We start from the raw sequence: 12,764 nt of genomic DNA, 5'->3' as shown, positions 1-12,764 counted from the left end.
CGGTCTCATTTCCACATCGGAATATCAGCCTCCCGAATCAGAATTTACCAATGTTCTTACCGTCGATGGGCATCTGGAAATAGTTTGCACTGCAGTCAAGCTCATAAACACTCCAGGATAAGAGCCAATATTGCCCTAATTTATAAATAGAGGCTTAGAATATAAAAGCAAAGAGATCATGCTTAGACTTTATAAATCACTGGTTAGGCCTCAGTTGGAGTATTGTAGACAATTCCGGACATCACATTTCAGGAAAGATGTAAAGGCCTTAGAAAGGGTTCAGAGGATGTTTACCAGGATGTTACCAGTGATGAGGGACTTCAGTTATGAGGAGAGGTTGGAGAAGTTAGGACTGTTCTCCTCGGAACAGAGAAGGTTAAAAGGCGACCTAATAGAGGTTTTCAAGATGATGAGGGGTTTTGATAGAGTAGAGAGAGAAAAATTATTCCCTCTGGCGAGTGGGTCAATAACCAGAGGTCATAGATTCAACATCATTGGAAAAAGATCTACAGGGGAGATGAGGAGAAATGTTTTCACTCAAGAGTTGTGGGGATCTGGAACACTCGACCTGGCGGAAGCTGATTCCATCAATAATTTTAACAGGGAGTTGGACGGGTTCTCGAGGATGAGGAACTCACGGGGTTACGGACAAAAAGCGAGGCTGTGGGACTGAGCACGACGGCTCTTTCAAAGAGCCAGCACAGGCACGACGGGCCGAATGGCCTCCTTCTGTGCTGAAAGTTTCTATGATTCTGTAATAATTCTTCAGTGTCAGCCATGGCTCAGTGGGCAGCACCCTCACCTTTGAGTCAGAAGGTTGTGGGTCCGAGTCCCACTCCAGGGACTTGAGCTCAAAAATCCAGGCCGACACTCCCAGTGCAATGCTGAGGGAGAGCTGCACTGTTGGATGTGCTGTCTTTCGGATGAGACGTTAAACCGAGGCCCCGTCTGCTCCCTCGGCTGGATGTAAAAGATCCCATGTCACTATTTCGAAGAAGAGCAGGGGAGTTAGCCCCGGTGTCCTGGCCGATATTTATCTCTCAACCAACATCACTAAAAAACAGGTTAATTGGTCATTATCACATTGCTGTTTGTGGGATCTTGCTATACGGAAATTGGCTGTCGCGTTTCCTATATTACAACAGTGACTACACTTCAAAAACTACTTCATTGGCTGTAAAGCGCTTTGGGACGTCCGGTGGTCATGACAGGCACGACAGAAATGCAAGTCTTTCTTTCTTCATTAATCATGGGAATAACATCTCCTTCTCCCTTCCTCCCCACACCCACCCTGCTCCAAAGTTCATTTGAAAAAGAAAAACTAGCCATGTGATGCCTGGCTGATGCAAGCGGACATGTTTGATGCTCAGCTTGGATCCCAGCGTCCCACACTGTTCACCGTGGGGGAGGTGCAGCTCTGTTTACATTCCCGAGGCTGCCTCAGAGGTGAAGTGAGGATATCAGCTCGGATCCGACTGGGAGGCCGGCAAGATATCCCCCCCCTCCCTCCCGACTACAAATAAATACTGTGTGGGATTGTGGCAAGAATATCGGAGCACAGGACTATTGTCGGGTGTTGCTGCACACACAGACAACTATTTGAAATTGAAGTTTTCTGGGCAAGAACAGACAAGCTGTGCGCTGCTGCCAATTTAAGTTCCTGTAATTGATTCTTCCCTTTCTCGGAGAATGCAGCTGGTATGTTCGGCCCCACAGATCCAAGCTCCACACGAGCCTCCAACTATTCTGTCCAAGATCATCAGCCAGCTCAAGCTTATTGCTGGGCTATTTTCTGCCCGTTTTTAAAACTGATTAAAAATGCATCGAGCTGGAATTGGGTGATAATTGCCCTCATTTCCATGATATTTTGTCAGGGAGTCGCAAAAGTGGGGCCACAGATTAAAGTTCGGAGCCCCCACATCCCATTCTCAACATATTTATTTTCACACTTGAGAATGTTTCACTCAGTCCTGCTCGAAACACACACGGGCAACATTTTAGGTACTAAAGTTGGCTTCTTCTGTATCGTTAACGCCATTGATCGTTATTTCCAAAGCTGGCGGTCACTGCTTGATTCGATAGCAAAATACTGCGGATGCTGGAAATCCGAAATAACAACAGAAAACGCGGAAAAACTCAGCAGGCCAGGCAACATCTGTGGAGAGAGAAACAGAGTTAACGTTTCGGGTCGAAACCCTTCGAAATAGTGCCATGGGATGTTCTGTAGGACGGTTTCGACCCGAAACGTTAACTCTGTTTCTCTCTCCACGGATGTTGCCTGGCCTGCTGAGTTTTTCCAGCATTTTCTGTTGTTATGTCACTGCTTGATTGACTGCCAACTGATGGCACCGGCCTTGTACTGGCTGGCAAACCTCTGGATGTAGATACTGGGACTTCCTGAGGGTCACAGTTCATTCATCACAGACCAGACATTATTTCTTGCCATCCATTCCACAAGCTGCTCTTCTCAATCATGGGCAGCTGAAGGCATTGCTTTCTTTTTGAGTTTTATTTTATGACAGCCCGTGGCTCTCACCGGGTCGCACCCTCGTCTCTGAGTCAGAAGGTCGTGGGTTCAAGTCCCCACTCCAAGAGACTCGAGCACAAAAATCTAGGCTGACACTCCCAGTCCGGCGCTGAGGGAGTGCTGCACTGTCGGAGGTGCCGTCTTTCGGATGAGACGTTAAACCGAGATCCTGTCTGCCCTCTCGGGTGGACGTAAAATATCCCACGGCACTATTTCGAAGATGAGCAGGGCAGTTCTCCCCGGTGTCCTGGGGCCAATATTTATCCCTCAAAGAACATAACAAAAACAGATTATCTGGTCATTATCACATTGCTGTTTGTGGGAGCTTGCTGTGTGAAATTGGCTGCCACGTTTCCTACATTACAACAGTGACTCCACTTCAAAAGTACTTCATTGGCTGTGAAGCGCTTTGGGATGTCCTGAGGTCAACTTCCAAAGGTTCACAACCCTCAGTGAAGAAATTCCTCCTTATCTCGGTCTTCAAGGCCGACTATCCTGAGACTGTGCCCCCTAGTTCTAGACTCTCCAGCCAAGGGAAACAACCTCTCAGCATCTACCCTGTCAATCCCCCTCAGAATCTTGTATGTTTCAATGAGATCACCTCTCATTCTTCTAAACTCCAGAGAGTATCGGCCTAGTCTACTCAATCTCTCCTCATAGGACAGCCCTCTCATCCCAGTGATTAGTTTAGTGAACCTTCATTGCACCGCCTCTAAGGCAAGTATGTCCTTCCTCAGATAAGGAGACCAAAACTGTGCACAGTACTCCAGGTGTGGTCTCACCAAAGCCCTGTACAATTATAGTAAGACTTCCTTACTCTTGTACTCCAGCCCCCTTGCAATAAAGGTCAACATGCCATTTGCCTTCCTAATTGCTTGCTGTACCTGCATGCTAACTTTCTGTGTTTCCTGTACGAGGACACCTAAATCTCTCTGAACACCAACATTTAATAGTTTCTCACCATTTAAAAAATATTCTGTTTTTCTATTCTTCCTACCCTTACATTTCCTCACATTATATTCCATCTGCCACCTTATTGCCAACTCACTTTACCTGTCTATATCCCTTTGCAGGCTCTTTGTTCTCCTCACAACTTACTGTCCCACCTAGCTTTGTATCGTCAGCAAACTTGGATACATTACACTCGGTCCCTTCATCTAAGTCATTAATATAGATTGTAAATAGCTGAGGCCCAAGCACTGATCTTTGCGGCACCCTACTAGTTACAGCCTGCCAACCTGAAAATGACCCATTTATCCCTACTCTCGGTTTTCTTTCCATTAACCAATCCTTTATCCATGCTAATATATTACCCTCAACCAGATGAGTCCTTATCTTGCGTAGCAACCTTTTATGTGGCACCTTATCGAATGCCTTTTGGAAATCCAAATATACTACATCCACTGGTTCCTCTTTATCTACCCTGCTAGTTACATCCTCAAAAAACACTAATAAACTTGTTTCTTAAGGCTAAAGGGATCAAGGGATATGGGGAGAAGGCAGGGACAGGGTACTGAGTTTGGATGATCAGCCATGATCTCATTGAATGGCGGAGCAGGCTCGAGGGGCCGAATGGCCTACTCCTGCTCCTATCTTCTACGTTACACGATTTCCCTTTCATAAAACCATGTTGACTCTGCCTAATCATGTTATGATTTTCTAAGTGACTTGATACCACTTTCTTAACAATGGATTCCAGCATTTTTCCGACGACTGATGTCAGGCTAACTGGCCTGTAGTTTCCTGTTTTCTCTCTCCCTCCTTCCAATCTGCTGGGACAGTTCTAGAATCCAGGGACTTTTGGAAGATCACAACCAATGCATCCACTATCTCTGCAGCCACCTTTTTAGAACCCTAGGATGTAGGCCATCTGGTCCAGGTGATTTGTCGGCTTTCAGTCCCATTAATTTCTCAAGTACTTTTTCTCTACTGATATTAATTACTTTAAGTTCCTCACTCTTATTAGCCCCTTGGTTCCCCACTATTTTTGGTATGCTTTTTGTGTCTTCTTCTGTAAAGACAGATGCAAAATATTTGTTTAAAGTCTCTGCCATTTCCTTATTCCCCATTATAATTTCTCCTGTCTCAGCCTCTAAGGGACCAACGCTTAATTTTTCTACTCTCTTCCTTTTTACATACTTGTAGAAGCTGTTTTTATATTTCTTGCTAGTTTACTCTCATATTCCATTTTCTCCCTTTTTATCAATTTTTTGGTCATCCTTTGCTGGTTTCTAAAGCTTTCCCAATCCTCAGGCTTATTACTATTCCTCACAATATTATAAGCCTCTTCTATTCATTTATTACTATCCTTAACTTCTTTAGTTAGCCACGGATGGATCGCTTTTCCCGTGGAGTTTTTATTTCTCAATGGAATGTATATTTGTTGAGAATTTTAGAATATTTCTAAATGTTTGCCACTGTTTATCTCCAGTCATACCTTTTAATCTAATTTCCCAATCGACCTGAGCTAACTCGTCCCTCATACCTTATGTAATTGGCTCCATTTAAGTTTAAGACTTGTTTCCGACTGAAGTATTTCACTCTCAAACTCAATGTGAAATGTTATATTATGATCACTCTTCCGCGGAGGATCCTTTACTATAAGATTACTAATTAACCCTGTCTCATTACACAATACAAGATCTAAAATAGCCAGTTCCCTGGTTGGTTCCATGACATATTGTTCTAGGAAACTTAGTCTCAAATGCATTCCATGAACTCGTCCTCCAGACTACCTTTGCCAATTTGATTTGCCCAGTTTATATGAAGATTAAAGTCCATGATTATTGTATTACCTTTGTTACAAGCTCCTGTTATTTGTTGATTAATACTCTGTCCAACGGTATTTTGGCACGCTTTCTCCTTGAAGCCCCTCCTTATCTCTGTAATTTCCTCCAGCCCTATAATCCCCCCATGACCTCTGCGCTCCATCTATTCTGACCTTTTGAACACCCCCGATTTTAAATGCTTCACCATTGGTGGCCGTGCCTTCAGCTGCCTAGGTCCCAAGCTCTGGAATTCCCTCCCTAAATCTCTCCGCCTCTCCACTTCTCTTTCCTCCTATAAGGCGCTCCTTAAAACCTACCTCTTAGACCAAGCTTTTTGGTCATCTGCCCGAACATCTCCTTATATGACTCGGTGTCAAATTCTTTATTTTGATAACACTCGTGTGAAGCGCCTTGGGACGTTTTATTATGTTATTATATAAACACAAGCTATTGTTGTTTAAATGGACACTAGTATTAACAAGGTGCCTGTGACTGATGCCTTTTTGAGAAAATAATTCTTTTCTCTTTGTTTGGTAAGGGAATATTCATCATCAAAACTGTGCAAACTAACGATAAGCACCTTCATCACCTAATTCTAGCAACAATGACATGTTCCTTCATCGTCACTGGAACGTCCTGCCTAACACCGTCAGTGTAAAACTCCACAACTCATTCAAATCGAAATGTCCTGCCCTGAAATTCCAGTACTTAAAAAAAAAAAAAAATTACAACACAGAAACTGGCCATTCGACCCAACTGGTCCATGCTGGTGTTTATGCTCCACACGAGCCTCCTCTCGCCCTTCAACATGTCATTTTAAAAGAGATCTCAAGGGACACCTTTCGCCTTTCACTGTGAAACATTGAATGAAGACCCCCCCCCCCCCCCCACAGACCAGGATGTCCCCAACTGGACAGGGTAGGAGAGAAGATCTAATCGAGCAGCAGTGAGGAAATGACGCTAAGCTTGGGCATTCAAGAAGATTCCAGGAGGAAAGACAGGCTGAAGGAGGAGCGAAATGGCAGAGTTTTGAGATCCTGGGAAAGAATGGAGTAGGAGACATCGCAATGAACCTCGACTTCAACACAGTGAGGAGGAAAAGTCAGTGGACAAAGTACTGGAGCTTGGGAAGAGGAAGAGAAGAGGGTTTAGAGCAGCACTGACCATTATTATAAACACAATATATTGGGCACATGCTCTTGACATTCGTCCAAAGACATCCAACACCACTGATTCATTCCACTGATTCATTGATGCATTACTCAACTCTCCTAGCAGCCCTGGCTGCAGTGGGTATTATCTACAGGATGCGCTGCAGCAACTTACCAAGGTTACTTCCGCAGTGCATCCCGAAGAAAGAAGCAACAACATGGCAACACCGCCAGCTGCGAGAAACCCCTCCAAGTCACCCACCATCCTGACTGCGAGATACATTACTGTTCCTTCATCGTCGCTGGAACGTCCTGCCTAACACTGCTTTGAAAGCACCATCACCACAAGGACTGCAGCGGGTCAAGGAGAAGGTCCACAGCCACCTTCTCAGAACAACTAAGGATAGTAATCCCTCATGCCTTCACAGGCCCTTCGATATGCACCCAAGTGACCATTATTCATGCGTGAGCCTCAACAATGAATATTAGCAGATTACTCAGACCTTGTGGGTTCAATAAAGACTTAAACCAGGCCCCCTGGTGTATCCTCCAAATCTGGGCCATCCTGTATCCCATTTCAACAACAACTTGCATTTATATAGCGTCTTCAACACAGCAAAACATGCCACGGAGTCTTTTATATCCACCCGAGGCCTTGGTTTAACATCTCCCGACAGACAGCACATCTGACGGTGCAGCTCGGCACTGAAATGTCGGCCTCGATTGTATTCTCAGATCCCGGATTGGGACTTGAATCCACAACCTTCTGACTCTGGTGAGAATGCAATTACTGAGGCAAGGCTGACGACTCAACCACTGCCACTGCCCTGTGGCGTTTACATTTCCAGCCCTTAAGGCCTAGCACATGAAACCCAGACAACTTAGTTCCATTTGTGCTAACATTTCTTACTCTCTGATTCCAAATTTGTCGGCCTGGAGATTTGGAATGGGCTGGGTTTTTTTTTTAATAAACACTATTAGTATCTGCAGCTTGTGATATACAGAAGCTGTAAAAGAACTCGAGGGGGAGATGGGGAGAATTGTTTTTACACAGCGAGCTGTTGTGATCTGGAACGCGCTGCCTGAAAGGCCGGTGGAAGCAGATTCAATAGTAACTTTCAGAAGGGAATTGGATAAATACTTGAAAAGGAAAACATTAGCAGGGCTATGGGGGTAGAGCAGGGGAGTGGGACTAATTGGAGCGCTCTTTCAAAGAGCTGGCATAGGCACAATGGGCCGAATTGCCTCCTTCTGTGCTGTAAGATTATGATATATGCAAATTAATGAGATATTAATGTAAACTTTATATATGGAGTTTGAGGATTCACATCATTTCTAAGTATTTCCTAAATGGTGAGAAGCGAGGGACTGTGGAGGAGCAGAGATTTAGGGGTTCAAGTGCAGAAATCACAAACATCTAGCGGACAGGTGCAAAAAAATAATGAAAAAGGCTAATGGAATGTTGGCCTTTATCTCGGCCGGGGGGGGGGGGGGGGGGGCTGGAATACAAAGGGGTGGAAGTTGTGTTACAGCTGGACAGAGCTCTGGCTAGACCCCAATCTGGAGTAAGTGCCTTCCGTTCTGGGCCCCGCGCCTCAGGAAGGATATCTTGGCCTCGGAGGGGGAGCAGCGCAGATTCACCAGGGGGATACCGGGACTGAAACTGTTAAATTACGAGGACAGGTTGCACAAACTAGGCTTGTATTCCCTCGAGTATAGAGGATTAAGGGGTGATCTCATCGAGGTGTTTAAGATGATTGAAGGAGTTGATCGGATCGATAGAGAGAAACTATTTCCTCTGGTTGGGGGGGGGGGGGGGGGGGGAGTCCAGAACAAGGGGGCGTAACCTTAAACTTAGAGCCAGGCCATTCAGGGGTGATGTCAGGAAGCACTTCTTCACACAAAGGGTAGTGGAAATCTGGAACTCTCTCCCCCAAAAAGAGATTTTTGTTAGGTAAGGGTATTAAGGGTTACAGAACCAGGGCGGGCAGATGGAGTTAAGATACAGACCAGCCGCGATCTCATTGAATGGCGGGAGAGGCCCCGAGGGGCTGAATGGCCTCCTCCTGTTCCCGTGCTTTGGACTGAAGTAGTCCCCAGAGAGAACGAAGCTCGGACACTACGGTGCCGATGGTCAATATAAGAAAGCAAAGCCGCCCGTTCACCGGTTACTCCACTCAGCAGCTGCTGCCTGAACAAGCACCAAGGCGGACAGAAGCAACTCGCTGTACAGTTCGAAAAAAAATACCCTAATGCGTTTTGGGGGTTTATGTAGGTGGCATTTATGGAATTAACATTTTGAACGTCAGGATTTCCCCTGCAGCTTTCAAACCGCACAGAATCTCTTTCATGCACAGAACCACATTCGATTAAATTGATATTTAATGCGTGAGAGAAGAAGAAAAACGGCAATTTAAAAAAAACACAAGACTCGCGGAGCTGTTCTGTGCCCACAGGGACCATCGTAATAATGTTTGCTATAAGTACCTTGTATGCCGTAATGCCGATTGAGCCGTGACCTTCTGGCTTCGTCGGTATATGGTACAGCTATCCAGGGCATCTCGCTGAAATACTGTTTATAGGAATCTTCTGACCTGGGGGGTGAAGAATGTCAGGACTTCAATATTCTTGCTTTGTTTTTAACAGGGTGGGTGTGGGGGCGGGGGCGGGGGGGGGGGGGGCTGGATCTCCGTGCCTGAGGTCTGTAACCCAAGAGGGCAGCAGCTGTTAAGACCACTACAAATAGACCCTGTAACTAGCCGCCACGAGGCATTAGAGCCTGCCCATGACCCGCCCCGCCAGGGTCCTCCCTCTCCAGCCACCCCCTCCCTCACCACCACATGCGCCCCCCCCACCCCTGCCCTCCCTCCGCAGCGCTTCCTTGTTCTAAAACATAACTAAGCAGGGCCATAAAAAAAAACACGTTGGTGTATGGGAGGAAGGTTTTACACCACAAAAACAAGTCACACCCACCTCCTGCTTCCCCGACCCGACATGAAACCAATTAATACCACCAAGCACTTGATTCGAGGCTCAGTCGATGAGTATATTCAAGGCTGAAAGCGATAGATTTTTGGACTCTAGGGGAATCAAGGGATATGGAGATCGGGCGGGAAGGTGGAGTCGAGGTCAAAGATCAGCCATGATCTTATTGAATGGCGGAGCAGGCTCGAGGGGCCGTATAACCCACACCTGCTCCTAATCCTTATGTTCTGAAATGAATGCTGCTTCGCCAGACTGCCAGCAGTATATGTAGCAGTAACACCCGTTGACTACGCCAGCACACAGAGCGACTCTAGGCCTCTGCAGAGTTGTGTGTCTTGTGAGGCTACTCGGGCTTGAACTGGTCGCCACAGCAACAATCCTTGGTTGATGACCGTCCCTCTCAACCTCCCACCTCCATTGTCAGCCGGGCCACTCATTTATGGTGGCCGCATACATCAAATTCTCTGGGATTCTAGAATTACTCTTTTTGGCAATTGGATTTCCATTAAAACTGTAACTTGTTTTGTTTCTTTACTTGTCCCATTACCATCCCCTTTTGCCTCACACCATCATCCCTTTTGTCATTTAATCTCTCCTGCCTTCCACCCTATCACAGACCTTCCCTTTTGTTCTTTCATCCCCTCCCCACTTTCCCTGCGCCCTACACTTGCTTAAAAACCTGTTCTATCTCTAACATTTTCCAGTTCTGACGAAGGGTCATCGGCCTGAAACATTAACTCTGTTTCTCTCTGCACAGATGCTGCCTGACCCGCTGAGTATTTCCAGTATTTTCTGTTGATATTTCAGATTGCTAGCATCCGCGGTATTTTGCCTTTTGCAAAACTATAAATGAGTTGCCTTGACTACTGATCACTGCTCAACCTGACCAGGAATGAGGAGCGGATTTGCCTCAGAATAAGGGTAAGGCCATCGAGGGATATGGAGCAGAGACGGTTAAGTGGAGTTGAGGTGCAGATCAGCCACGATCTAATGCCCACAGGCTCCATCGTAATAATGTTTTCTAATGAGTACCTTGTGTGCCGTAATGCCGATTGAGCCATGACCTACTGGCTTGGTCGGTAGATGGCAGGCTCGAGGGGGCTGAACAGCCTACTCTTGTTCCTAATGTTCCTATCCGTGCTGGGCAATCACAGAACCCCATGGGTGATGCACAGAGTTGCCTCCATCATAGGATAAGTCACAGGTGTCCAACCTGTGGCCCTAGGGTCACGTGCAGCCCATGATTCCTGGCTATTTAGCAGAAGCAACTCGGTCCTATTTGTGCTTCTATTCGCCAGTTAAACTGGTTTGAATTTCGTGGGTCTGGAGGTTTGGAAAGGGCGGCTCTAAGCCCTTGCCCCATGCGAAGATAAATCCTCAATCAGAGTACAAAGATCTGTTCGGATCTCTAGCTTGAGAGAGATAAAAAGAAAAAGACTTGCATTTCTATAGCGCCTTTCACGACCACCGGACATCCCAGAGCATTTACAGCCAATGAAGTACTTTTTGAAGTGTAGTCAATGTTGTAATGTCGGAAACATGGCAGCCAATTTGCGCACAGCAAGCTCCCACAAACAGCAATGTGATAATGGCCGGATCATCTGTTTTTAGTGATGGTGATTGAGGGATAAATGTCGGCCAGGACACCGGGGAGAACTCTCCTGGTAGTTTTTGAAATAGTGGCCGTGGGATCTTTTACCTCCACCTGAGAGCGCAGACGGGGGCCTTGGTTTAACGTCTCATCTGAAAGACGGCACCTCCGACAGCGCCGCACTCCCTCAGCACCGCACTGCAGTGTCAGCCTAGATTTTTGTGCTCAAGTCTCTGGAGGTGGGACTTGACCCCACAACCTTCTGACTCACTGAGCCACAGCCGACACTGAGATGCAAATTAATGGGGAAAATGGATTTAAAGCTTAAATGCGGCTCTAGAGGTTCCAAGGGACACATTGCGTGGGACCCAAAGACTAAAGATTGGACACCCCATGGACTAATTGGTCAGGTCACGGAGGAAAATTTCCTTGCAACCAGATTGCTCTCGTTCTTTCATTTTCTGCTGTCTCTTTGGCCTCCTTTTACTGCCAAAACTCTAGTCCTTTTGGCGTGGAACCCTTTACAAGAGGATGTCACAGGCCCAACATCCCCATGATTTACACACGGAAAACAACACAAGCAGGCTGAAACCTGAAATTTAATGAGTTTGTCTGTTGTTATCCAGCTGCCAAGTCACCTCAGTGCTGTCCAGGACAGGAAAAAAAAACCTTATGTTTATAATTAAAGTCACTGGTTATAAATCCTTGCAGAAGAACGCAAGCACCAGTGTTAGCCTAGTGCCAGGCCCAGCTCTGAGCTTCGGTTTGGTTTCAATAAAATGTCAGTCAAGAGACAACAGACTTCTTTTCTCTTCCCCATTCCTTCCTTTTCTCTCTCTCCCCCTCACACACACATTCACTCAGGGACAATACTGTACAATAGGCTAGGCAATGGGAGAACCTGCAGTCTAGAAGGACAAGGGCAGCAGGTGCATGGGAACACCACCACCTACAGGTTCCCCTCTAAGTCACACACATAAGAACCAGGAACAGGAGTCGGCCAATAAGATCATGGCTGATCATTGACCTCAACTACACTTTCCTGCCCAATCCCCATATCCCTCGATTCCCCACGAGTCCAAAAATCTATCGATCTCAGCCTTGAATATACTTAATGACTCAGCATTCACAGCCCTCTGGGGTAGAGAATTCCAAAGATTCACAACCCTCTGAGTGAAGAAATTCCTCCTCATCTTGGTCTTAAATGGCTGACCCCTTATCCTGAGACTATGCCCCCTAGTTCTAGACTCTCCAGCCAGGGGCAAACAGCCTCTCAGCATCTACCCTGTCACCCCCCACAGATTCTTGTAAGTTTCAATGAGATCACCTCTCATTCTTCTAAACTCCACGCTGACGTTGGAAATATATCGCTGTTCCTTCATCGTCGCTGGGTCAAAATCCTGGAACTCTCTCCCTAACAGCACTGTGGGAGTACCTTCACCACACGGACTGCAGCGGTTCAAGAAGGCGGCTCACCGCCACCTTCTCGAGGGCAACTAGGGATGGGCAATAAATGCTGGCTTTGCCACATTCCGTGAATGAATATATAAAAAAAAACTATCTCCAGCTATCTGCTCAAAGCACAAGTGGGGTTGGTGACACTCAGGCAGTTAAAGAAGCAAAACTCTTCTCCAAGTAAATATTATGGTTCTTCTGCCAATTGGCCATCAACTTCTACAAGATTATACAACATATAGGGGGAAAAATTCAGTATCGCCCCATTTGGGACGTCATTATCGGCC

The 12,764-nt window shown here is 46.3% G+C and overlaps 1 protein-coding gene across 5 annotated transcripts in view; it reads right to left on the bottom strand.

Annotated features, from left to right (window-relative positions):
• nxn (nucleoredoxin) overlaps window positions 1-12,764 on the bottom strand; it is a 286,408-nt gene that overhangs the window by 62,434 nt on the left and 211,210 nt on the right. For all 5 annotated transcript variants that reach the window (XM_085964782.1, XM_085964781.1, XM_085964783.1 and 2 more), the window contains exon 5: window positions 8,934-9,040. In XM_085964782.1, the coding sequence (XP_085820908.1) occupies window positions 8,934-9,040 (107 nt within the window). The remainder of the gene's footprint in view (window positions 1-8,933; window positions 9,041-12,764) is intronic.

Source organism: Somniosus microcephalus, chromosome 22 (assembly GCF_052327205.1).
Source record: "Somniosus microcephalus isolate GS21.2 chromosome 22, FLI_Smic_1.0, whole genome shotgun sequence".
NCBI classification, from domain to species: Eukaryota; Metazoa; Chordata; class Chondrichthyes; order Squaliformes; family Somniosidae; genus Somniosus; species Somniosus microcephalus.
This window is presented reverse-complemented; position numbering and strand designations above follow the sequence as displayed.